We start from the raw sequence: 24,840 nt of genomic DNA on the forward strand, positions 1-24,840 counted from the left end.
AACTGACCAGCAGTAGTTAGGTTTTATAAATCATGCATCAGCTAGTCTTCCTGGGCTATTCTATGCACAAGTTTTAGAACTACTGAAATTAATTGGATCTCAGATTAGGAAGTGGGGGTATTACTGTGTAAAATATGGAAGGATGATAAACACACTTGCAAAGTGGGACAAATTAGATATTTTAAAGTTTATGGAAAGGATGGACAGCAGAGCCTGAATGACCAAAAGGTACATGTCAGGCAAGTAATAGGATGGACTACAAATAGTGAGCTGTATGGCAAGTTTACATTCAGAGTGAGTGGTAGCGTACTGCAGATATTTTGAAAATGCCAATTAGTTACTAGTTTTACCACAGAGATGCATGAGGAAGTGTCTCGTTAAAGAGATTTTTTTTCTAGACATAAAGAAAATATACTTAGCAAAACAAAATTGCAATATGTACCGAAGAGACATGCAAAACAAATCCTTGCTTGTTGTGGGTCCTACATCTGAAGTCTGTTGTAAGTGAATCTTTGGGCTTCCTGTTCATGAGACAAAGAGATTACAACTTTTAAGAATTGTGTGCTTTTTCTTCAGTTCCCAGGGCCCTTACATGCCTCTGTTTGTAAAGAAGTTTTAAAAACCATTATCAGTAGCAAGAGCGCATGTGATGTAAACTTCTTTTCCAACATTTTCTAAAACATACATGTGCTTAGAGTAGTATTCAATTACCTTTCTGCACTAGAATTTATGCAATGGGGTTTCCCTTGCCTTCCCCCAACAGCTGGTATAGCACAGTGGGGAGGAGAGCCTGGTTGGGAGTCCAGAGTCTGTGAGTTCAAATCCTCGCTTGTGTCTCCTGGGTGTCAAGGGCCAGCTAAAGATCACCCCCACAGTGAGTGGCTCAGGGGTTATGTGCCCTGCCACCTGTGCAGCCATGGGCAAGCTGCATAGTTCCAAGGAGCCCAGTTGCCCCCCAGCTGCCAGTTTTGGCATGGAAGGAGCTGGCTTGTGCAGCTGGGGAGGACTAGCCTCAGAGGGAGGCAATGGTAAACCCCCTCTGAATACCGCTTACCATGAAAAGCCTATTCATAGGGTAGCCATAAGTCGGGACTGACTTGAACGCAGTCCATTTCCATTTTTTCTCTTCCCCCATGTGTGCCCCATGCCATCCCCAAATATGCTTTGAAGGGTTGGGGGAACCCCTAGAATAGATTTTTAAGGTGCACAGGGGGGAGGAGAGGGGGACATTGTTCCATTGCACAAGGAAAAATCCTTATGCTGATGGAACTATCTATTTGGCGCTGCACTGAATACAACCCTCAGTTTGATATTGGAATCAGACATGTCTAATTACAACAGTGGTTCCTAGATATGTGGCAGCTCATTTAAATGATCTGGTTCACATATATCTTCCATTTCTGTGAACACATTAGTCTTAATCTAAATTATTGGTCATCAAATGTCAATTGGCTCATAGCAAAATTAAAATGTGAACTCTCTTTTTGGAGAGAAAATAGTTTCTCCTGCATTGCTCCATTAGATAATCACGGTTGGTGGATCTTTATTTGCTGGGGCTGGACTAGATGACCTTCTTACCCTTGTCAGGTGGAAAATTCTGTGTTTCTATAGTGTGCTTTTTTTGATTGATGAAGAAAGTTGATGAAGCTTTGAGTTGCTGCCATCTGGTGGTCATTTTGCTAAAAGGCTGAACAGTAACACTTAATGGCTGCTATATCAGCTGTTAAGTTTGGCTTCAAAAAGGGTCTTGGGTGGCGGCAGCAACCAACTTCAGATATCTGAGATCTAGATTTACCTTGATGTAAAAACTCTTCTTAATACTTCCCATTTTATTTATGCAATACTTCTGATCCATTAAAATGTTGCTTTCTAAAGGTAAAGGTGTCCCTGCACTTGTAGCGCGAGTCGTTTCCGACTCTTAGGGTGATGTCTTGCGACATTTACTAGGCAGACGTATATATGGGGTGAGATTGCCAGTTCCATCCCCGGCCTTTCTTTACCCCCCCAGCTTATGCTGGGTACTCATTTTACCGACCATGGATGGATGGAAGGCTGAGTGGACCTCGACCTCTTTTACCGGAGATTCGACTTCCTCCCTTCGTTGGAATCGAACTCTGGCCGTGAGCAGAGCTTCGGCTGCGTTACCACCGCTTACCTCTCTGCGCCACGGAGGATCTTGTTGCTTTCTAGGCACCCTCATTTTTGTTTCATTTAGGTCACATTGACATCATGCACCTCAAGCACTCCTTTATCCCACTTTAACAGTCGTGTTTTATCCCAAACTGTACTTTGTTAAGGGTTCTGGGAATTTTGTCTCTATGACAACTCTCGTGGATGCATTTTGGCACTTTTTAAAAAAAATCAATGTCTTCGTTCAGAATTTTTAAAAAATGTATGTACTAGTCTGTTATCCAAAGAAGCATTAGCAGAAGGGAAAGAGCTGCTAACACAGTTCCGCTAAGGCTTGCAACTTTTGCAAAAGTACATGCAATGCTAAAATAGGCAGGGTCCCTAGTTGTTCTCATGCTTCCTCTTGTGCAAGAGAAAGAACATACCTGGTTTTAGTTTCACCTTTCTCATTTGGCGCTGTAGCACAAAGTATAAAACAGCCCTTTCCTAAGCAGAAGACATCTATCACATGCTGAAGGACATTGAACAATATAGATACCAATTCTGCAAGCTTGTCTCTACAAAACAATTTTTTTCTTGGGGGAGATGGCTAGGAATTTGATGAAGACTTTGATGCAAAATTATTTGGTATTTAGTAGTTAATTTTATACTGTGAAAATATGGGGGTTAGATGTTTCAAACTTCTAGCTTCAGATAATTCTTGGCACACACATGTATCCTGTTTGTGCAGCTTCTTTTTGTTTTCTTAAAGTACAAAGACACTTGCGTTGTTCAGAGCTCTTGCAGGAAATCCAGTTCAGAGTTGAAAAAAATGACATTTACTTACGCATATATCTTTTGTAAGACATGCACAATAATACTTTTATTCTGTACAAATAAAATGCCGTTGTATAAATCTATGGTGCGGCCGCATTTGGAATACTGTGTACAGTTCTGGTCGCCTCATCTCAAAAAGGATATTATAGAGTTGGAAAAGGTTCAGAAGAGGGCAACCAGAATGATCAAGGGGATGGAGCGACTCCCTTACGAGGAAAGGTTGCAGCATTTGGGGCTTTTTAGTTTAGAGAAAAGGCGGGTCAGAGGAGACATGATAGAAGTGTATAAAATCATGCATGGCATTGAGAAAGTGGATAGAGAAAAGTTCTTCTCCCTCTCTCATAATACTAGAACTCGTGGACATTCAAAGAAGCTGAATGTTGGAAGATTCAGGACAGACAAAAGGAAGTACTTCTTTACTCAGCGCATAGTTAAACTATGGAATTTGCTCCCACAAGACGCAGTAATGGCCACCAGCTTGGATGACTTTAAAAGAAGATTAGACAAATTCATGGAGGACAGGGCTATCCATGGCTACTAGCCATGATGGCTGTGCTCTGCCACCCTAGTCAGAGGCAGCATGCTTCTGAAAACCAGTTGCCGGAAGCCTCAGGAGGGGAGAGTGTTCTTGCACTGGGGTCCTGCTTGCGGGCTTCCCCCAGGCACCTGGTTGGCCACTGTGAGAACAGGATGCTGGACTAGATGGGCCACTGGCCTGATCCAGCAGGCTCTTCTTATGTTCTTATGACCTGTTGCAGCTGCTTGACCGGGCAACAGCATGCCAAGCTGCTCCTACACAGCCTGTGGGTTACCCAAACCTCAGATATGCAAAGATGTTATCAGCATGGTGCACTGCAGTGAATTTGTACATGATTGCACATTGATGAAAACAAAACAGTAGCACATGTAATCATTTTTAATTTTAGCCTTTATAAAACTTTTATAATTACTGTGACAAAGTTAATCTATGGTTCCTACATTGGTAGAAATCCAATGTTTCCCTATTGGGCAGCTAGCTTAACACTGGATTTAAGGAGAGCAAGGTCCAAATAATGTACACATTCATGGCTCTATATGTGCAGCTATTTTTAAAAAGCTTAAACCCTGTAATCATTTGTTTGGTGGGGAAGACTCATGGAATGGAAGACTTGGAAGGGGCCTATAAGCCCGTCAAAGTCCAAAGGGGGTACTCCTCCCAAGAACCTTATGGGCTATCTGCATGTAGTTCTGGCTGTTGGATTGGGAAGGGGAACTGCACACAGAGCATGTGTGTGTGCAATTTCCTATCCTATCGGGGATAGGTACATGGATAATATCTTCCCTGAAGCTGTAGCCTGTGGCTGGATCAGGGCTCTGTACATATGTGAGGGCTGAATAGGCAGTCTCCTAAAATACTCAATGTATTTTGATGCTGTGCTAAAAAAATGCATTTCCCCCAATTATTCTACATCAATTAATGAGGGGGAAAATGGCATTCAATAATTTTCAAAGGGAAGAGAAAATGTACGTGAAATTTTCATGGGTGGAATGCAGATTTTTTGTTCCACTTACCTTACTTACTGGCTGACAGGTGTTTGTGGTTGTCCTTTCTTTCATTCATTCCACAAATCATCTTAAGCTTTCTAAAAAGTGGCTTGCACTCTGCAGCCTTCCTGCTGACGCAGTAGAACACATCATGAGGTAACTCCCACAGCGATTTTCAGATCATAAAGTGCGGGCAGCCACAGAAGTTGCAGAAGGCTGGAGAAATGTTTATTATATATTTATTTATTGAATTTATTTCTTGCAAAGGTGTGCAATCCTTGCAAGTGATGGGCAGGGCCACAGGAAAAGTAGGCAGAGCAATACATGTAAGTGTTAGCAGGGCTGGCTCCAAGCATGCAGGGGCCCTTGGACATCAGCTTGCCCTGGCCCCCTGGTGGGTGGGTGGGTGTGCATGTGCGCACGTACATGGCCCCCCGTGCACCCCCCATGCCCCCCCTACCTGTCTAGTCTTTACCATTGCCCTTAATGAAGATGGCAGCCTCGGTTTCCCTAAGGGAAATGAAGACTCCGCCGCCATCTTTGTTGATGGCTGCCATCAACTAAGATGGCGGCAGCGGCTTCAGTACTTTAGGGAAGCTGCAGCCGCCATCTTCATTAAGGGCAATGCTAAAAAGCCGGCTGACAGGTAAGTGGGGTGTGTGGGGGCGTGCGGATCACGGAAGGGGAGCGGGGGGCCCCTGTAGCTCCTGGGCCCTCGGGCCAGTGCCCAACCTGGCTGCCCTTTAGAACTGGCCCTGAGTGTTAGTTTTGTATAATAGGCTAGTTTCTACTCACACTCACACATGTCTCTTCTATCCTCCATCCAGGCAAGCAAATGGTAGTGTTAGAGTTCAAGGGCCCATTTCAGCCAGGCAAAAACACCAAATAAGGATGTGAAGCAGGACTGGTGAGGGGCTTGGCTTGAGGATAGGGCATGTAGTTGGAGAGGGTGTGTGGTGTGGAGAGAGACACAATGGCCTGATAGAGAGGCTTGGGGGGCCTGAGATCCCCCCCTTACATGAAACCACGTCTCTCAACAATAAGGTAAGCTCAAAACCCCACTGCCCACTGAAATTCTCAAGTGCCCGAGAATGAGGCAGAGAAATGGAAGCTTCTTTCTTGGGGAAACTTTCTGAGAAATTGGAGGACAGGTTCAATGCAGCCTCAACATATTTCTTACAGATTATGAGTCTGTCCAAACCCTGATTGCTCTCTAGTCCAATGGTATCTGTAGGCATCTGCTTCTTTTCTCTTGCTCTCTCTTCCCCCTCCCCAGCAAGTGCAGACCTCTTTATTACCTTCTCCCCATTCACAGATGATTCAGTATTGGAGTATGGAGAGCTTCTTAACAAAAATGTGCTTGCTGTTTGTTACTATTTCTTTTTTGCCTTAGTAGCTTTTTAATGAAATATTTTTGTGATTTTAATTTTTTGTTCTTTTGTTTTTCAGTTTTCTCATTGTGCTGGTCTGCCTTATATTCAGTGTGCTTTCCACAATTGATCAATATGCAGCTCTTGCCACAGGAACGTTATTTTGGATGGTACGTATATGGATATTTGCTTGATCTATATATTATTTTGCATGTGTATTTGTAGGAGAGATGGGATTGGGAAGTATGCATTTGTAATGTATTTGATGCTTTCTGATTTGTTGAAATATCCAAGGACTGCAATGTGGAATTCAAGTAGTAATTTCTTTGTGTGCTTACTCGTTGAACCAGAAACTAGTCCTTGCCATAGACAGCCTGACATTAGAATTGTGCTACTATAGTTCATACGATTTAAACTTTTTCCAATCTACTTTGGCTTTCACTCTAAATGTCACTAATTCTGAGGACAGGAGCTACAAGGTGGGTCCACAATAACAACTTTCAAGGAGATTTTAGTCCCCCTCCCCAAAAAATAATAATTCAGGATTAGTGTGATGCTTGACCTGACCCTACAGAACCCAAGGAGGCCGTATCTGATGATGGCTCAATATGTCATTGGGTGTCACTTAGAGAGTGCAGGGCATGGAGTGAGGTCCATGTTAATATGACAGGTATTTCACTGAAATTCTTAAAAATATAGCTTAGTTGTTGCTTAGTTCTGAGGCTAATATAAAAATCTGGTTTTGCAGTTAGCCTGGTGCAACTTTACTTGTCTCAGCATTGTGGGAGGGAAAAGGTTTCCTTGTCCTACCTTTCAAGTCTCTGACATTTTCCTGCCCCATTTTGCAAAGAATATATAGCTATGCCAGAAGCAGAGAGCTTCCCTTCCCTTAAGAGATATACCTGTAATGCAGGGACTGGAAAGTTGTGGCCCTTCAGGTGTTGCTGAATTCCACCTTCCATCAGTTCTGACCATTAGCCCTGCTGGTTTGGTCTTACGGGAGCTGAAGTCCAATAACATCTGAAAGGCCGCAGGTTCCCCACCCTGCTCTGATGCTGACAAAGCATTAGTTGATCTGTCCCCTAACATGGCTATGTGACATGGAAGAACATTGGTCCCTTAATGCATTCTATATGGTGCTTTACTACCTCAAGCCACCTAATCTGAGACAGATGTTCTAATTCAATCCACAAAATAAGAACAATTTTACTTTCAGATGTACAAAAACTCAGTTGCGCCCACTTGTGCTCCTTGTGCAGTATATAAATACTGTACATATAAATTTAAAAACTGAAGCAACATGTTCAGAAGAGTGGCACGTGTTGGCTGAGATCTTGGGAAAAGCCTTTGCTTTTTTCTTGCTGTTGAATTCCCTTGAAAATATGGCTATTTTTTCGTATTAATTTATGGGTTCCCCCCCCCCAAAAAAATCGGAGTGTGTGCACTGATCCTTGTCAATACAATCGTGTTAATTGACTCTAGCCCACTGTGTCTGTGCATTTAGACACAAAAGAGCGTGTAGTGGATACGCTGCATCCTCTAAGGTAATCTGTATCAAGTTCATGGAGTGCCTTTTAATAGCAACATAAGCAGTACTTCTACTCTCCTCTTCTACTCCTTGCTGGCTCTTCAGTAGTTGTTAATGGGCATTGCATTACCTGACTTCATTTCTTGGGACAGGCCAGCATTTATATTTCATTTGACTGGCCATTCTTTGGACAATTAATCCTGCAGCTGTTTTTGTATGTTGGGAATTCCCTATTATATGTGTATTAATAGTTAATGTTGGCAAAACCTTAGCCTTCATTTTCCAGAGAGTCACCTTTCAGAGTTCATGTTCATATGTATAATGGGGGGCAGTCTTTATGCCTTTCAGGTGCAGTTCAATATGTTTGTACAAGATTGGCTTTCTTCCCCCTTCCCCCACTTTTTTAATTTAAAAAATAATTTAACAGAGGTGTGCTGACCAGTTACATGCAATGGTTGAGCAATACTGATATGATTTTCATGAGAAAAGAGATTAGCAACCTTCTGCATAGGGTTTGAGAATACAGACTATATATATAAAACATTTGGCAAGCTCCTATATTAGCCTTCCCCAGCCTGGTGCCCTCTCCTCAGCTCCAGCTAGCATGCAGCTGATGGGAGTCATACTCCAAAACATCTGGAGGCAGGGCCGGTTCTAAAGGGCGGCCAGGTTGGGCACTGGCCCGATGGCCCCTGGAGCTACAGGGGGCCCCTCAGCTGCCCCTCCACTCCCCTTCCATGATCCGTGGCCCCCCATGTCTCCCCGCTTACCTGTCTGCTGTCTTTTACCGTTGCCCTTAGTGAAGATGGCGGCCGCGGTTTCCCTAAGGTACTGAAACCCCTGCCGCCATCTTAGTTGATGGCAGAGATGTGCACGCATAGCACGCATGTGTGCCATCAACAAAGATGGCGGCGGAGTCTTCATTCCCTTAGGGAAACCGCAGCCACCATCTTTGTTAAGGGAAATGGTAAAAGACAGCAGACAGGTGGTGGGGGTGCCGCTTGCATGCGTGTGCACGCACGCACGCACGCACGCACGCACGCACGCACGCACGCACGCACGCACGCACGCACGCACGCACGCACGCACGCACGCACGCACGCACGCACGCACGCACGCACGCACGCACGCACGCACGCACGCACGCACGCACGCACGCACGCACACACACCGGGGCCCAGGGCAAGCTGATACCCAAGGGCCCCGGCATTCCTGGAGCCGGCCCTGTCTGGAGGGCACCTGGCTGGTGAAGGTTATCTGAAACTGTTATGATTAGGGTTGCCAGGTCAGAAGCATCCCAAAACATGAGATTTTAGGGGCGGGCCCGAGTGATGTCACAAGGTGGGCCCAAGTGATATCATTAAGCATGATACATTAAGCATCAATCACAGTTGCTTGGAGCGTACAATTAAAAAAAAATCTGACTGGAAATTAAGCTAGACATCTTAGCTAAAAGATGGAGCCTGGGCAGGGAACATTTAATCTAGCCTACTTGCTTTCGGCAAGAAGGGTTTAAGTGCCTTCAGGCCAGGCCAGTCACCAGAAGGCCACTGTAGGAAGAAAGGAGCCTAGTGTTGTGGAGATGTTAGATGGGAGCATTTGGGAGTAAAGATGGATGCCCCTGAAAGCTGCAATTCTAAACACAAGTACGAAGGGTCTAAGGCTCCATAGAACTCAACAGGACTTACTTCTGAGTAGATATAGTTTGGATTGTGCGGTTGGCAAAGCTTGACTAGGGATCCTCTGCAAAGACATCCATATCCAAGCAGTTGTCAACCCCCTGCCTGGAATGCCCTGCCCTTATCTTTTAATGTGGCTGCTCCAAACTTCTTTACAGATTTGAACCCTACACTTCAGAAAGAGGTCTGAGAAATGAGTAAGAGTAAGAAGATTATCTACCCTTTCTGTCTCCATAGATGCCTTCATCCTTCCCCTGTGCCCAGCAGAAGCTCTGGGCCAGGCGGGACGCAGTGGCGTCTCATAGAGGACACCCTCCCCTTTCCTGGGGTATATGATTTGTGCTGTCCCAGAGCAGATTTTGGGGTGGGTACCCCCAGTTACTTATTTCTTCCTGTATGTTTTGGTCTGCTTTGATTTTGCATAGATGCCCTCATCCTTCCCCTGCGCCCAGCAGAAGCTCTAGGCCAGGCGGGACACAGTGGCATCTCGTAGAGGACACCCTCCCCTTTCATGGGGTGTATGATTTGTCCTGACCCAGAGCAGATTTTGGCATGGGCACCCCCAGTTACTTATTTTTCCCTGTATGTTTTGGACTGCTTTGATTTTTCATAGATACCCTCCTCCGTGCCCTGCGCCCAGCAGAAGTTCTGGGCCAGGTGGGATGCAGTGGCATCTCATAGAGGACACCCTCCCCTTTCCTGGGGTATATGATTTGTCCTGTCCCAGAGCAGAGTTTGGCGTGGGCACCCCCAGGTACTTATTTTTTATTATTTTATGACATCATTATGTATTTATGATAATATCAGAAGCCTGATGATTTTGATTGCATAAATGTATTGTTATTCTTGATGGGGAGAGTCCCCCGATCACAGTGATATATCATACAGGGTACCCCAACATATATTTTGGGGTTCAGAGACATGTTAAGTTTGGTTTAAAGTTGCTGTAGTTGTCAACTCTTCTTTTTTAGTGTTTTGAACTTTCAAGCAAATAAGGAACTGGGAACTAGGAACCAACTTCAGCGTCGTATCAGTTAAATAGATTAAACAGTCGCGGGGGGCAGCTGACGTTTTGGTGTATATCTCGGGAACCAGACCACCTAGAAACTTAATTTCTTTTTCAAATTGAAGCTGAGAGTCCGGAGATTAAGCGGTGTTAGCCGGAGGGCCCCCCAAAAACCGGAGACTCTGGCAAAAAAAACTGAGACTTGGTAACTCTAGTTATGATAGACAGACTTCATTAAAATTGATTCCAAAGTGTAATAGGATTTGCTGTTAATGTTGTTGTGGCTGCTATTTTATAGGGGCATCAATGTACAGGGTACTTTACACAATATATGTAGACAGGACCCTGCCCAGTGGAGCTTACAGTCTGACATTTGACACAGGGGGGACACAAGAAGAAGGAAAGGAAATGTAGGCAGGGGTAAACAGGAGAATATGCATTTTTCATCTGAATGTACTTAGGCTAAGCCAGCTCCATGCTCTACTGCAACTCTCTTGGCTGCTGTAAATGTTGCACTTTGCTCAGTTGCCTGTTGTTTTTACGGATGTTGTTGATGTTTTACCTACCTAATTCGGCTGTTGTTTTGTATTTTATTGTATATTTTACATTTAGTTGCTTTGAACATAATTTGGTGGAATACAAATCAGATCAAATAAATAAATAAATGGGTTTTAAGAGAGGCTTAGTGGAAAACTTGGGATTTGAGGAGAGATTTGAAAGAAAGCGAGAAAAGTGGCATAATGCAGGTGTTCTGGATGGCAGCTGAAGGCACAATGGGCAGCAAAGGAGAAAGAACAGAGTTGTTTGAGGGGGTATGAGTCCTTTGGATGGCTGAAGGTAGTGGAGCTGGATGACTGAAAAGATTTATTGGTAGGAATTTATTGGGGTGTAAGAGTGGAGCGATAAAGGGAGGCAAGCAAAGCCATGGGGCGCTTTGATTACAAGAGTGAGTAGCTTATGCTGGATCTTGGAGTGTGCTGTGACCACTGATATTAGGTTAGCTTGTTCATTTTTTAATGGTAAAAACCACTTTCCTCCCTAGACCACTCTGTGTTTTCTGACTCTCTTGCCAGATATTGGTGGTAGGATTCAGCAGACAAAGTGCTGTTTTCTAAGGGCTGGTTCGCACATAATCAGTTTTTATATATATCTGCTACATTTTCTACAAATACATATAATTTGTACGGTGAATGCTGAAGGCGCACCTCTTTTCCCTGGCCTTTGATACCGGAGATGTATAGTTCTAGGACCCACCCTATTTTGTGATTTTAGGTTGTTTTTAATTGTTTTTAATGCTGTTCTTTAAAATGGTTGTAACCCACCCTGAGACCTTTGGGTAAAGGGTGGGTAATAAATGTTAATGATATTAATCTGTGCTCAAAGTGATTCATGTTTTTTTTTTAAAAAAAGTCTAAATGCAGTGGTAAAATAACAATGCATAATAAAAAGTTTAATATTTATTTATTTATTTATTGAATTTGTTAGTCGCCCATCTGGCTGGTTATCCAGCCACTCTGGGCGATGTACAAAATAGGCATACAAATACAATAGACATTAAAAATCTCAACAATAATAATAAAACCTAACCCACCCCAAAAGCCTGCCTGAAGAGCCAGGTCTTCAAGGCCCGGCGGAAGCTCATCATAGAGGGGACATGGCGGAGATTATTTGGGAGGGAATTCCACAAAGTGGGGGCCACAATTGAAAAAGCCTTCTCCTTAGTTCTCACCAGTTTGGCTGTTTTGACTGATGAGATGGAGAGAAGGCCTTTTGAGGCTGATCTTGTTGGGCAGCATAGCTGATGATGCTGGAGGCACTCCTTCAGATAGACTGGGCCAAAACCGTGTAGGGATTTAAAGGTCAAAACCAACACCTTGAGTTGGGCCCGGTAAGCAACTGGTAACCAGTGCAACTCTTTTAGCACTGGAGTGATATGATCTCGCTGGCGGCTGCCTTTAATCAGGCTCATCACCGCGTTCTGTACCAGTTGCAGCTTCCGGACCATTTTCAAGGGTAGCCCCATGTAGAGCGCATTAGAGTAGTCTAGGCGAGAGGAGACCAGGGCGTGTACCACCGATGGGAGCAGATGATTGGGAAGGTATGGGCGCAGCCTCCGTATCAGATGGAGTTGATACAGCGCTGCCCGGCTCACAGCTGAAACCTGAGCTTCCATGGACAGTTGGGAGTCAAGAATGACCCCAGGCTGCGCATCTGGTCTCTCAGGGGCAATTGTACCCCATTGAACAAAAGGTCCAAATCCCCTAATCTTCCCTTGTCTCCCACGAACAGTACCTCGGTTTTGTCAGGGTTCAGCTTCAGCTTATTCTTTCCAATCCAGCGACTCACCAACTCCAGGCACTTGGGTTTCTACAGCCGACCTCGGTGAAGATTTGAATGAGAGATAGAGCTGCATGTCATCCGCATACTGGTGACACTGCAGCCCAAATCTCCTGATGATAGCCCCCAATGGCTTTATATAGATGTTAAATAGCATTGGGGAGAGGATGGAGCCCTGTGGCACCCCACAAGTGAGAGGCCAAGGGTCCGAAACCTCATCCCCCGATGCTACTCTTTGGTGACTACCAGAGAGGAAGGAATGGAACCACTGCAGTACAGTGCTCCCTATGCCTAACCTCTCCAGGCGGTCCAGAAGGATACCGTGGTCAACGGTATCAAAAGCCGCTGAGAGGTCCTGGAGGACGAGGAAGGTGCATTCACCCCTATCCAACGCTCTCCTCATATCATCCACCAAGGCGACCAAGGCTGTTTCAGTCCCATGTCCAGGCCTGAAGTCCGACTGAAATGGATCCAGATAATCCGCTTCCTCCAATTGCACTTGCAACTGCTTTGCCACCACCTGCTCAACCGCCTTGCCCAAGAACGGTAGGTTTGAGATTGGGCGAAAGTTGTTCAAGTCTTGGGGATCCAAGGAGGGCTTCTTTAAAATTGGTTTTATTACTGCCTCCTTGAGAGCTGATGGCATTATGCCCTCTTCCAAGGACGCATTTACCACCGCCTTGATCCCCTCGCCCAGTCTGTCCTTGCAGCTCATAATGAGCCATGACGGGCAAGGGTCGAGTAAGCAAGTGGTTGGCCTTAAGGCTGAAAGCACAACATAACACCAACCCCCCAACAATTAATAGTTCATTTAACATACATCAAAAGGGAGCATAAAATGCACTGATAGATCAAGTAAAAAAAATTCAATAGCTTCACATCCAAAAGTAGCCCCAAAACTGGTAATATTAGCACCAGCCACTATCTCCATCTTTTGTATCTCAACCTAAAAGGGCAGAAAGTGCCCCCCTGAGTTCTTCTGGAAGCAGCTCCCTTATGAAGGTTCTTATGGCTCAAAGGTGGCGCAAGGCCGATGAAAACGGTCATCTCCTGATGGCAAAGCACGTAATATGGGCAAAACCATGGTTAGGGTATGTAGATGAGCTTCAGCAAGGCCAAGTGAATCATTGGGTCACACACTGCCCCCCTCTTCTGTTCTACCAGTTTTAAAACATCTCTGAATAATATTATGTGTGAACCAGGAATTCTTGCTTTTAGCAAACATACTGTGATTCACTTTTACCCATTATTATATTTGTTAAATGTTACATTGTCTTCTTGCTAGGTGGATTATTTGATGAGATGGGTTTTGCCCTTCTGAGAGGAAAGGTAAGCCCATTTTGTTAGGTTTCACCTCTCTGGTCACTTACGGGTAAGCACAGGCTCTCCCCCCCCATTTCCCCCCTATTTCTTATTTTATATAATGGGATTTTTAAAACACTATGGAGTGGACTTTAAATTACTGGGAATTTTCATGAGATCCCTGTCCATGTCAAGGACTGTGAAACTTCATGCAAATTGTGATAGAAGGGAAGATGGTAAATTTTAGCATTTTAGCATGTGTTTTTAAATTGTTTTAAATTGTTTTTAAATTGTGTTTTTAAATTGTTTTTTGTGTTTTAAAATTTGTATATTTGTTTTTATTGTTTTTAATTGCTGTAAACGGCCCAGAGAGCTTTGGCTATGGGGCGGTATATAAATGTAATAAATAAATCAATAAATGTGGATACAGAAATGAACACCAATGAGATGAATTTTCATATTGCTATGCTAAATGTAAATTACTGCACCTGCAATCCTAATCCCTGGGAGTAAGCCCCATTGGATTCAATAGGATTTACTGCTGAGTGAGCATGGTGTTGTATTCAAGTTAAGTCCTATACCCATTGAAATGAATGAATCTGAGTTTCGGCATGTCTATTCACTGGGTCTAACCTGAGTTTGACTAGCATTGAATACCACCCATGATTAGGATTGTTTTTCAGTTTGGAAGTGTGTGGGTGTACAAGGACACCCCTTGCTTGCAGTGCTTCTTTCACAGGAAAAGAACACACAAAAAGAAAAAGAAACAACTTAAAAAATTTGCAAGCTATTTTTATTTAAAAAAAATAGCAAAACAATGCACTTCAGAGTTGGAAAAGGAAGCCAAAAGAAATGTTATGATGCAGATTTGGATGGGACAACAGGATAAGTTAAAAAGACTTCTGTTGTCAGGTCTGGGACAGTAAGAGACAATCAACAAGCTGCAGGATTAATTTTGTGCCACTTGGTGGCAATACTAGTAGGATTTTAACGTTCAGTTTTGTGCTGGCAATTTTTCAACATAAGCTAAGGTTGGATCCAAGCTGGTGACTGGATCATCATGCTGTAGGGTATGTGTACTCTTGGCATGTTTAAAATATTAGTGTAAGAGTTTTGGCCATGACTAATAAAGAGAATGAGGCATATTTGTGTAAACATTGTTTTTGAGAGTTCAGTGTTTAAACTATGGAAAAAGTAAATTCAAACACGTATTCTCCCTGCGAGACTATATTTTTCTTTTATTTTCATAAGCAAGAGGTTTTATGGTGCCAAGACACAGCAGAATGTTGTTATCTCAGCATGATCTAAGAAAATCCAAGCACATGATCCAAGTGGATTAAACATTCTTCTGAACAGAGGGATATATATTGTGCCTGAAAAAGCTATTTTCTCTCAGGAATCTCATGTTGTTGTCAGTTTTGGTCCCATAATTATAAAGGTACATTTTTGTCAAGAATATTTAATGTATGTGTAATATCACATATGTTAGATTACTTTTTTCTTTTCAGCCTTAACTCTTGGTAAAACTGGATTGTGTATAAGCCCTGCAATGTTGTTTTACTGTTAACATTTTTGGCAGACATGGTTGTTTTCAGTGTTGTATTAAAGTGAAACTAGAACAGAGTCAGTGTCAAAGGAAGCCTGAAGGTCTCTCTTGCCCTCCCTTGTTTTTCAGGATAAAAGGGAAGTAGGTTGGGTAGTTATTTGAATTATTTGTGTGTGGGGGTTAGCTACTGTCGGAAGGCAGAGCTGGGGTCCCAATCCCGGGGAGCTGGATCCCGGAGAGTTGGGAGAAGAGTATTCGGATGGATGGCAGAGGGAAGGGGGAGGAACTTCCCCCCTTTGGAGTGAAGACGAAACAGAGGAACTGCCAGTGATAAGGTCGCTTAGCAACGGGGAGCCTGAGCCCTCCCTGGACATTCTCACGCCTCCCCCTCTTTCAGGCTCAGAGCAAGAGGGGAAAGAGGGAGGGCTGCTCACAGCCGAAAAGCGGGGAGGCAGTTTACCATCAGCTCCTCCCCTATCCCCCATCCTGGAATCGGAAACTTCAGAAAAGGAGGGGGTGATGCTTCCCCCCTCACTGTGCACACGCAGACAGCTGAAAAGACAGGAGAGAAGGGGGGGAAGGTGGGCAGTACCTGAGGGGCAGTTAAGGAGGAGCGAAAGATTGCGTGCCCGTTTGGCCCCTTCTTAAAGAACAGGCGGGAAGAAGTCCCTTGCTCTGTCAACTTTCTCCCAATGCCGCAGGACCTGTATCCCTGTATTGCTTCATGAGAAAACACAGTCTTTGTTTGGACATTACCCTAATAAAACACGAATTAACTACAGCCGTTGGTCTGGTTCCTGAGTCACATTCTGGGCCTGACAGCTACTTTGCATAATATGTGGACAACCTGTATCTCACTTTACCAGAAAAGGAAAAAATAGTAGTAATAATGTTATGCATGCTTCTTATCCATTGTTATGTTGTTATTCGTATGTTGTTTCAGTTTTAAAAAAACAAACTGAGGTTTTAAGCTTATTATAGCTAAAATTCATTCTTTTGTGGGCACCTAAACCTGTGTGTGTGTGTGTATTCCTATTTGGAATGCTTTTCTGTGTAGGAATTAACATGCAACCTGTGTGAATATTGTATCATAGGACATAGATTAGCCATGGATTTTTGCTGTGTATACACTAAGATCATGACATCTTATGAATTGCTCATAGGTGTTGCACTAATTCCTATATAGAAATGCTTTCAATGTAGGAATTTGGCAATAATGTCTGAAGTGACCCTAACTGCTGGATTACAGTCCATAGATGACAGACAGACAATTTTTTAAATCAATAGCCTTGGTCCTAAACCTCCCACAAATCCAAAGTGTCCTGCAGGTAATTGACAGATGGCAAATGCTTCCTGTTTTGGCAAAATGTCTCGATAATAGTGGTGAGCTGGAAGATCATCAATGTTTTCCTTCTTTCTCTGCTGCCAGGTATGCTGATACTACTTATGATATGTTCTAGGGTGGGCATATGATGTCTTAATCAATTAACTGTCAGTTAATTAACATGTTAGTTGATTAAAGCTTCAATCCTATACCCATTTTCCTGGCAGCTAGCCCAACTGAAATGATGCGGCATATTGCTGAGTAGACATGTTTAGGGTTGCATTGTAAATTGCATTTGTATATAAATGTGCTTATTTTAAAACCTGAATGAGGGATCTTGAATAAATGGGATATTTTACTCCTAATATTGGAATTAGCTATTAGGGATGGGCAAGAATTCCTCTGAATTCGGATTTAGCACCAGATTTTCCAGTGGTCCACACGTTCTCCATCTTTGTGGGGTGATCCTGCTTGCTCTGAATGTCAACAGTTTTCCTCGACACCAGATTTTTCCCAGCTCAAACACATTGTTCTTTTATTGATTTTATCCACAGCACCGCACAGCAGTACACCTTTCTCTCTTTGCCATCCCCACTCCACTTTAATCCAAGCTACAAGTGGGGAGGAAGCAAGCCAGCCGATAATGTTCTATAATAGTGGCAGAGGATGATGGAGAGCCACTTCCCTTTCAAAGTGTCAATAGTTTCTTTCAAAATATTGATAGTGATTTTTTTGGAGGGGAAAAATTGGGATGGTAAAAGCAATAGATAGTGGATAAAGAACAAAATCAGATCAATACTGCCTGTTAGGTTGATGGATTGCTTTTGAAGATGCACTGGCCAACAAATCCTACTCCCTTCACCTAGAAACCCCAAAAGAGGCAGACTCCTCCACAGAATCGTTGTGGGTGGTGATACCATGCCTCAGGAGGGATTTAATTCTGGGAACGATCTATCGTCCCCCTGATCAAAATGCTCAGGGAGACCTTGAGATGAGATATGAAATTGAGGAAGCATCCAAACTAGGAAATGTGGTAGTAATGGGTGACATCAACTACCCAGACATAGACTGGCCGCATATGTGTTCCAGTCATGACAAAGAAGCAAAATGTCTAGATATTCTAAATGACTATTCCCTAGACCAGTTGGTCATGGAACCGACCAGAGGGACGGCAACCCTGGACTTAATCCTCAGTGGGGACCGGGACCTGGTGCGAGATGTAAGTGTTGTTGAATGGATTGGGAGCAGTGACCATAGTGCTATTAAATTAAACATACATGTAAATGGCCAATTGCCAAGAAAATCCAACATGGTCACTTTTGACTTCAAGAGAGGAAACTTCACAAAAATGAGGGGATTGGTAAAAAGAGAGCTGAAAAACAAAGTCCAGAGGGTCACATCACTCGAAAATGCTTGGAAGTTGTTTAAAAACACTATATTAGAAGCTCAACTGGAGTGCATACAATATGTAACTTGTCCCTCGGGTCCTCCTCCGTGCCTGAGGACTGGAAAGTGGCAAATGTAACACCAATATTCAAAAAGGGATCCAGAGGGGATCCTGGAAATTACAGGCCAGTTAGCTTAACTTCTGTCCCTGGGAAACTGGTAGAAAGTATGATTAAAGCTAGATTAACTAAGCACATAGAAGAACAAGCCTTGCTGAAGCAGAGCCAGCATGGCTTCTGCAAGGGAAAGTCTTGTCTCAGTAACTTACTAGAATTCTTTGAGAGTGTCAACAAGCATATAGATAGAGGTGATCCAGTGGACATAGTCAGAGCTTGGAAAAGTTACTTTTTTGAACTACAACTCCCATCAGCCCCAGCCAGCACATGCTGGCTGGGGCTAATGGGAGTTGTAGTTCAAAAAAGTAACTTTTCCAAGCTCTGGACATAGTGTACTTAGACTTTCAAAAAGCTTTTGACAAGGTACCTCACCAAAGACTTCTGAGGAAGCTTAGCAGGCATGGAATAAGAGGAGAGGTCCTCTTGTAGATAAGGGATTGGTTAAGAAGCAGAAAGCGGAGAGTAGGAATAAACGGACAGTTCTCCCAATGGAGGGCTGTAGAAAGTGGAGTCCCTCAAGGATCGGTATTGGGACCTGTACTTTTCAACTTGTTCATTAATGACCTAGAATTAGGAGTGAGCAGTGAAGTGGCCAAGTTTGCTGACGACACTAAATTGTTCAGGGTTGTTAAAACAAAAAGGGATTGCGAAGAGCTCCAAAAGACCTCTCCAAACTGAATGAATGGGCGGATAAATGGCAAATGCAATTCAATATAAACAAGTGTAAAATTATGCATATTGGAGCAAAAAATCTTCATTTCACATATACGCTCATGGGGTCTGAACTTGCAGTGACCGACCAGGAGAGAGACCTCGGGGTTGTAGTGGACAGCACGATGAAAATGTTGACCCAGTATGTGGCAGCTGTGAAAAAGGCAAATTCCATGCTAGCGATAATTAGGAAAGGTATTGAAAATAAAACAGCTGATATCATAATGCCATTGTATAAATCTATGGTGCGGCCGCATTTGGAATACTGTGTACAGGTCTGGTCGCCTCATCTCAAAAAGGATATTCTAGAGTTGGAAAAGGTTCAGAAGAGGGCAACCGGAATGATCAAGGGGATGGAGCGACTCCCTTACGAGGAAAGGTTGCAGCATTTGGGGCTTTTTAGTTTAGAGAAAAGGCGGGTCAGAGGAGACATGATAGAAGTGTATAAAATCATGCATGGCATTGAGAAAGTGGATAGAGAAAAGTTCTTCTCCCTCTCTCATAATACTAGAACTCGTGGACATTCAAAGAAGCTGAATGTTGGAAGATTCAGGACAGACAAAAGGAAGTACTTCTTTACTCAGCGCATAGTTAAACTATGGAATTTGCTCCCACAAGACGCAGTAATGGCCACTAGCTTGGATGGCTTTAAAAGAAGATTAGACAAATTCATGGAGGACAGGGCTATCCATGGCTACTAGCCGTGATGTCTGTGCTGTGCCACCCTAGTCAGAGGCAGCATGCTTCTGAAAACCAGTTGCCGGAAGCCTCAGGAGGGGAGAGTGTTCTTGCACTTGGGTCCTGCTTGCGGGCTTCCCCCAGGCACCTGGTTGGCCACTGTGAGAACAGGATGCTGGACTAGATGGGCCACTGGCCTGATCCAGCAGGCTCTTCTTATGTTCTTAAAACTAGCACATAAAGGAGAATGTGGGCTAGAATGCTCACTATTTGCTAAGTTTTTGCAAGCAGGGTTTTTTCATGAGGAATAATTTTACAAAAATATGTCCCCCCTTAGTCCAAGGAATGAGCTGCAGTCTGAAGTGACACTGACCGCAAAGGACTTCATCAAGTATTTGGCTCTAAAAAATTGCAATGCTGTCTCCAAGATCCACCCAAGAATAATGAAACTGGAGAGACTGAGTAATAGTTCACAGGGTTTTGTGTTTTCTGGAACAGTTGCATATTGTATAATAGTTATTATTTACATATTTAAGGCAGGGGGTGTCAATATGGTGCTCATGAAGGCCTTCATTGGCACCCTCAGGCAGGGCCCCAGACTCTGAGCTGTCATTTAAAAAAAAGGCTTCTAAGTGATTTGTGTGAAATGAGCAAGCTTGGCTGCTTCTGCCCATCAGTGTTTTTAGCCAATAAGCGAAGTCAGAGGTGTGATTGGTAAGAGAATTGTTGGGACACCAGGCAATAGGAATCCCTGGGGTCCTAAAGAGCAGCTGTCTTCCCTTCCCTTTAATGCACTCTTTCTGCTACTGTCTTATTTTCTAGTCCTTGGAAACTCTGTAGCTTGCTCTTTTGCCCCCTAGCAGTCAGGATGCATTTTTCCTGTGCTGGGTTCGTTTGAGATCAGGTAGTAAAATTGTTTTCTGAAAATACTGCTACACAATAAATGTGAGTGGATGTTAAAGAATTCCCCCTCTCCCCAAAAGGCAAATGTGAAAACTTTGCAATGAGGCTTAGGCATGCCTTCTGTTGTGCATAAACTAAAGAACAGGCATTCACTATTAATTCACTGTACAGTTAACTTGCAACACTATAGCACTGTAAATGAACCTCTTTGTTTTTAATGGGGCTCATCCCAAAGTAAGTGGGTACAGGATGGCAGCCTAGGATTTGGTTTAGGGTTGACGCTCAGAGGGGGACAATGTTCTTGTGCCTTTAACAGCTGTATGGCAGGCAGAAATTCAACAGGTTAAGCCATTTGTAGTATGGAAATACAATTAGGGGGAAAGCTTTGCTATGACTGTACTTCCTGTAATTTTGTGTTATGCCGTAACCCCATGGCAACCATTTGTGACTGCAGCCCATAGCACTCTCTTAAAATTCACAATGTGCCCACTGGTCCAAAAAGGATGGTGACCCCTGAGTGAAGATATTTGTGTACCACTTAATCATTAACATTTCTAAGCTGTGTGCATAAAATTACAAATAAAAATAAACCATATAAAGAGTAAGAACAAGGAGGCATATGTTCAAACACTAGTCATCAATACCTGTGCTTTTAATAAATTACATGAGAGGAAGATCAGAACACATATATACACACAGCACTTCCAGGGAGTTTAAATAGGTATTGAAGAATATTGCTATCCCAACTGTGATAGTTGCGGTGGCAGAGGGATCTGTTTGACTTTTTTTGCGTACTGGTGCTAATGTTGACTGTAGTATATTACTATCGTTTACCTCTCCAGTGTGAACAGCAGTGAGGGTAAATGCAAGGTAAGAAACTATTTTGCCCTAGGGAGCCTAATCCAAATACGCTAGGGCCAGTTGCAATGGGATTTTTTTTGGTATTTTGATATAAACGCCTCAGTGCAAAATACCTGTAGCACTTCAGATGTGCACTGCACTTGCATGTTTTCTTATCCCTATTTTAGCTTCAAATATGTGCCGAGGCCTGGTGGCTGCATACATACTTTTTGAAGGGGTATGATACCACAGGGATGATTTTGCACTTGGGCAAATACAAAAAGTTTCAGAACATACTCTTCTGAAAAGGGAAGAATAGGTGGACTTGGGAAAATATTGGTGAAACATTAGAGAGGAAAGTCTGTGTACTGTTACAGTAAAAGTACAAAAAGAATTCTTAAAAGGCACATTGCAGTTTGTACGTATTGCTGTTGTATTTAAGCTACAAATTGTCATAGAAGGGAACCAAAATCTACAGGGGGCAGTGTTGAACCATATTTTGAGGCAAATGCAATTAGGGTGGTTTCAAATGGCTAAACAGTTAATTCTATCATGACTTTATCATCAACAGTATTTTTCAAATAGTCTCATATATATATTTAAAGTAAACAAAGAATTGTGGGGAAAAGGAGGGTCAGAGCTAATTGTTAAAGAGTATAATTATTGCATAATCTCACAGCATTTGTAATTAAGAGTTCTTGAATTTTATAGTGCCCTGGTAAGGCTGGGGGTCAGTTGTAGGGGAACAGTAAAGGCAGGAAGGTGGCAGATTTGTACCTCTACAAAAAGAGCATTCAGAGTGTTTATATGCCTCCTGCAATGTTCAGTTAGTTCCTTCAAAAGTTCCCTCATACGTGTATTAACCTTTTAAGGTCTTTGGTAGGAAAATAAGCTGGGAATTTTTACATAGAGCACACTGCAATTAAAGCTGTCCCCAGGAAAAGACAGTCATTGTGGGAGAGTGGTTTAGAGTGTCAGACTAGGACGAACTCCAGGTTCAAATCTCACTGGACTATCTATTTGCCTAACCTACTTCACAGGGATACAGTTTAGATAAAATTGGGGTGGGGTGTACGTTGTCTTGATCTCCTTGAAGTTAAGGTGCAGGATTAAAATGGAATAAAATAAAAGAATAAATAAATAAGGTCTACTTTTTCCAGTGCTACTTACTGAGAACCCTTTTCTAGTCTCAACAAGCCTTTTAGGTGGAGATCTTTATCCAAACTTGTATATGTATTGGATATGAAACTGTTCTTATTTATGAAATTATTTTCACATATTAAAGTGTTTTATTTTTTTAAAATGTTAAAATTGTTGATTTATATGAAATAGTGTAACTATTTTTATTGCTAATGTTTTTATTGGCAAATTGCCTTGAGATATCTTGTGGGAAGCAATTCATAAATGAAAAGAAAGAAATAGTTCCTTGAGATTTATTTTTTAAACTGTCACTTTTTAAGCTGTAGCTGAATTTTGGTATTACAATTGTATCTTTTGTAGAGATATTGGATCTCTTTACGGGGAATTAAAATTTAGCAATTAAGAACTCTTGAGGTTTTAAGAAAGAGTTTAGCCATGAAGTAAAACTGGGCATGTGTTTCCGTGTTAAATCAGTTGATTATACCCCTCCCTGCTTAATGGAGTTAAATTGATCCATGGCTGCTAGAAAGATGTCCCTGTGAGTAAAGAGAAAACATGGTACTTTTAAAAAGTAAAACTCTATAATCTGCATACTTTTGCTTTTCTGGAAAAATAGGCAGCCTTATAATACTCTATGAATTGTACAGCTAATTGCAGGTTTGTTTGTTTTTGAAGAACAGTAAATTCCATGTCATGGACAGCATCTGGAAGAGAGCATTTATGCTGTGCAGAAATGATTTTAGAGTTGCAATCCTGCTACTTAATAAGCAGAAGAGAGGAAAATATTTCTGTCCCTGAAGTGGCAAGAGGAGATCTAAGCCTGTTAAACCCTGGCATATAGCAGAATTGAGCACTGAGAAGGACTTTAAACTTATCAGGATTAGCATGTTACACTTGCAATGACAGGTGTTTCCTTTATGTTTTGTCCAAAAGTCTGTGAAGTAGTTTGTCATTAAGTGCTACATTCAGTGTGTATCTCAATTTCAATATAACTGGAGGGCCCATGGCTTTGTTAGGTCCTTGTTTTTACATCTGACCTCAGCCAGCTGGAGTCTATTGTCTTAAGCGTAATGAAACAGCTGACATAACATAACGGATATCAAGCTTAAAAGCCAAAGCAGCACAGTGAACTGATGGAAATGAGAGGAGAAAGGAATTGAGGGGTTGGGGTGGGTATTACAGCATCCTGACTCAAAGTGGAGGGCTGATTTTTGTTTTCCCTGGGGGGGATTATCCAGGAAATAATGAGATGAGCCTGCTGATGCTCTGTTTGCAATTGATTACATATGATAGACTACCGGAGGCAGGTTGGGGTTTGCCAGCTGTCGCTAGCTGGTAGCTATTGAATTGCTTTAAGTGGCCCTTGGTGTGGAAAAAGAGTCTGAAATTGCAGGTGTGGCATAATTGAATAAGTGTGGTGAATACTGATGAGTAATTTTAAAGGTCTGTGAAATAAATATATTTAAATTAACTTCTAATATGTAAAATGCAGCAACTGAGTTTTATTGAAAAGGGGGGAATTAAGTTGTTGAGTTTCCTAAGACATTCTTAGGAAGGGCAAAAAAAATAATGCAGGCTTTTTGGCACGACTAGATGTTACAAGGGAAATGTGAAGATCCCAACCCAATGTTTCCTTTGTAAGGCAAATGCAGGGCAGGAGACACTTGGGGAGGGGGAAAGGAGCCAGATTGCACCAAATACTCTTATATGCTGTGCAGCCATGTAACCTTTCCCCACTCACCAGTTCTTTGCCGCCGATGCCCTCCCGTGCTTTTTAAAATTATTATTTTTCCCCAGGTGGACTCCAAAGCCAGTAATAAAACCAGCTGATGGGAGGGGGAGGGGGAGATTTGCAAGGGAAAATCTGCAGATGCAGGAAAGTCAGGGACCTTTTCCTTCTTCCTTCTGATTTTTCTTCAGTCATTGTTCCAAGTCTGCTGCCTATATTCATGTTATCTTGGGAAATATGGGTTTAGGAATGTTCATTTGCTGAGGTGACATGAGGCCCTTAATTTTCTGAAGTCCGTTCTTCTAATGATCCAGGAGACAAAGAACTTTCAAATTTCATTTTGTTCCAATGGGAAATGTTTACTTAGCACTGCCATTGAAATAAATGGAATTTCAAAGGCTTTTCTAACGAACGTTAAGCACTTTAATACTTATGGAATATTTTTAAATGAAAAATATAAAAGGGGAAATTATGTGTACATTATCAAATGTTACTCTGTATTTTCTTTCATTGTGAATTTGATGCAATAATTACATTTAGTTAGAAAATGAACCAAGATGATGTAGCAAAGAAAGGATTCAGTGCTTACTTAAATCAATATCTGAAGATTAGCCCAGGTTTGCTAACAATAACTAGCTCAGTTGTAATGGCCATTGGCTAAAAACAATAACAATACAAACTACAAAAAAAACTACAAGCTCGGTCATTTTCTTAA

The 24,840-nt window shown here is 42.5% G+C and overlaps 1 protein-coding gene across 5 annotated transcripts in view; it reads left to right on the forward strand.

Annotated features, from left to right (window-relative positions):
- The window catches only part of KCNQ1 (potassium voltage-gated channel subfamily Q member 1), a 507,266-nt gene that overhangs the window by 55,106 nt on the left and 427,320 nt on the right, over positions 1-24,840 (forward strand). For all 5 annotated transcript variants that reach the window (XM_061610163.1, XM_061610164.1, XM_061610165.1 and 2 more), the window contains exon 2: positions 5,920-6,010. In XM_061610163.1, coding sequence (XP_061466147.1) covers positions 5,920-6,010 — 91 coding nt within the window. The remainder of the gene's footprint in view (positions 1-5,919; positions 6,011-24,840) is intronic.

Source organism: Rhineura floridana, chromosome 2, assembly GCF_030035675.1.
Source record: "Rhineura floridana isolate rRhiFlo1 chromosome 2, rRhiFlo1.hap2, whole genome shotgun sequence".
Lineage (NCBI taxonomy): Eukaryota > Metazoa > Chordata > Lepidosauria > Squamata > Rhineuridae > Rhineura > Rhineura floridana.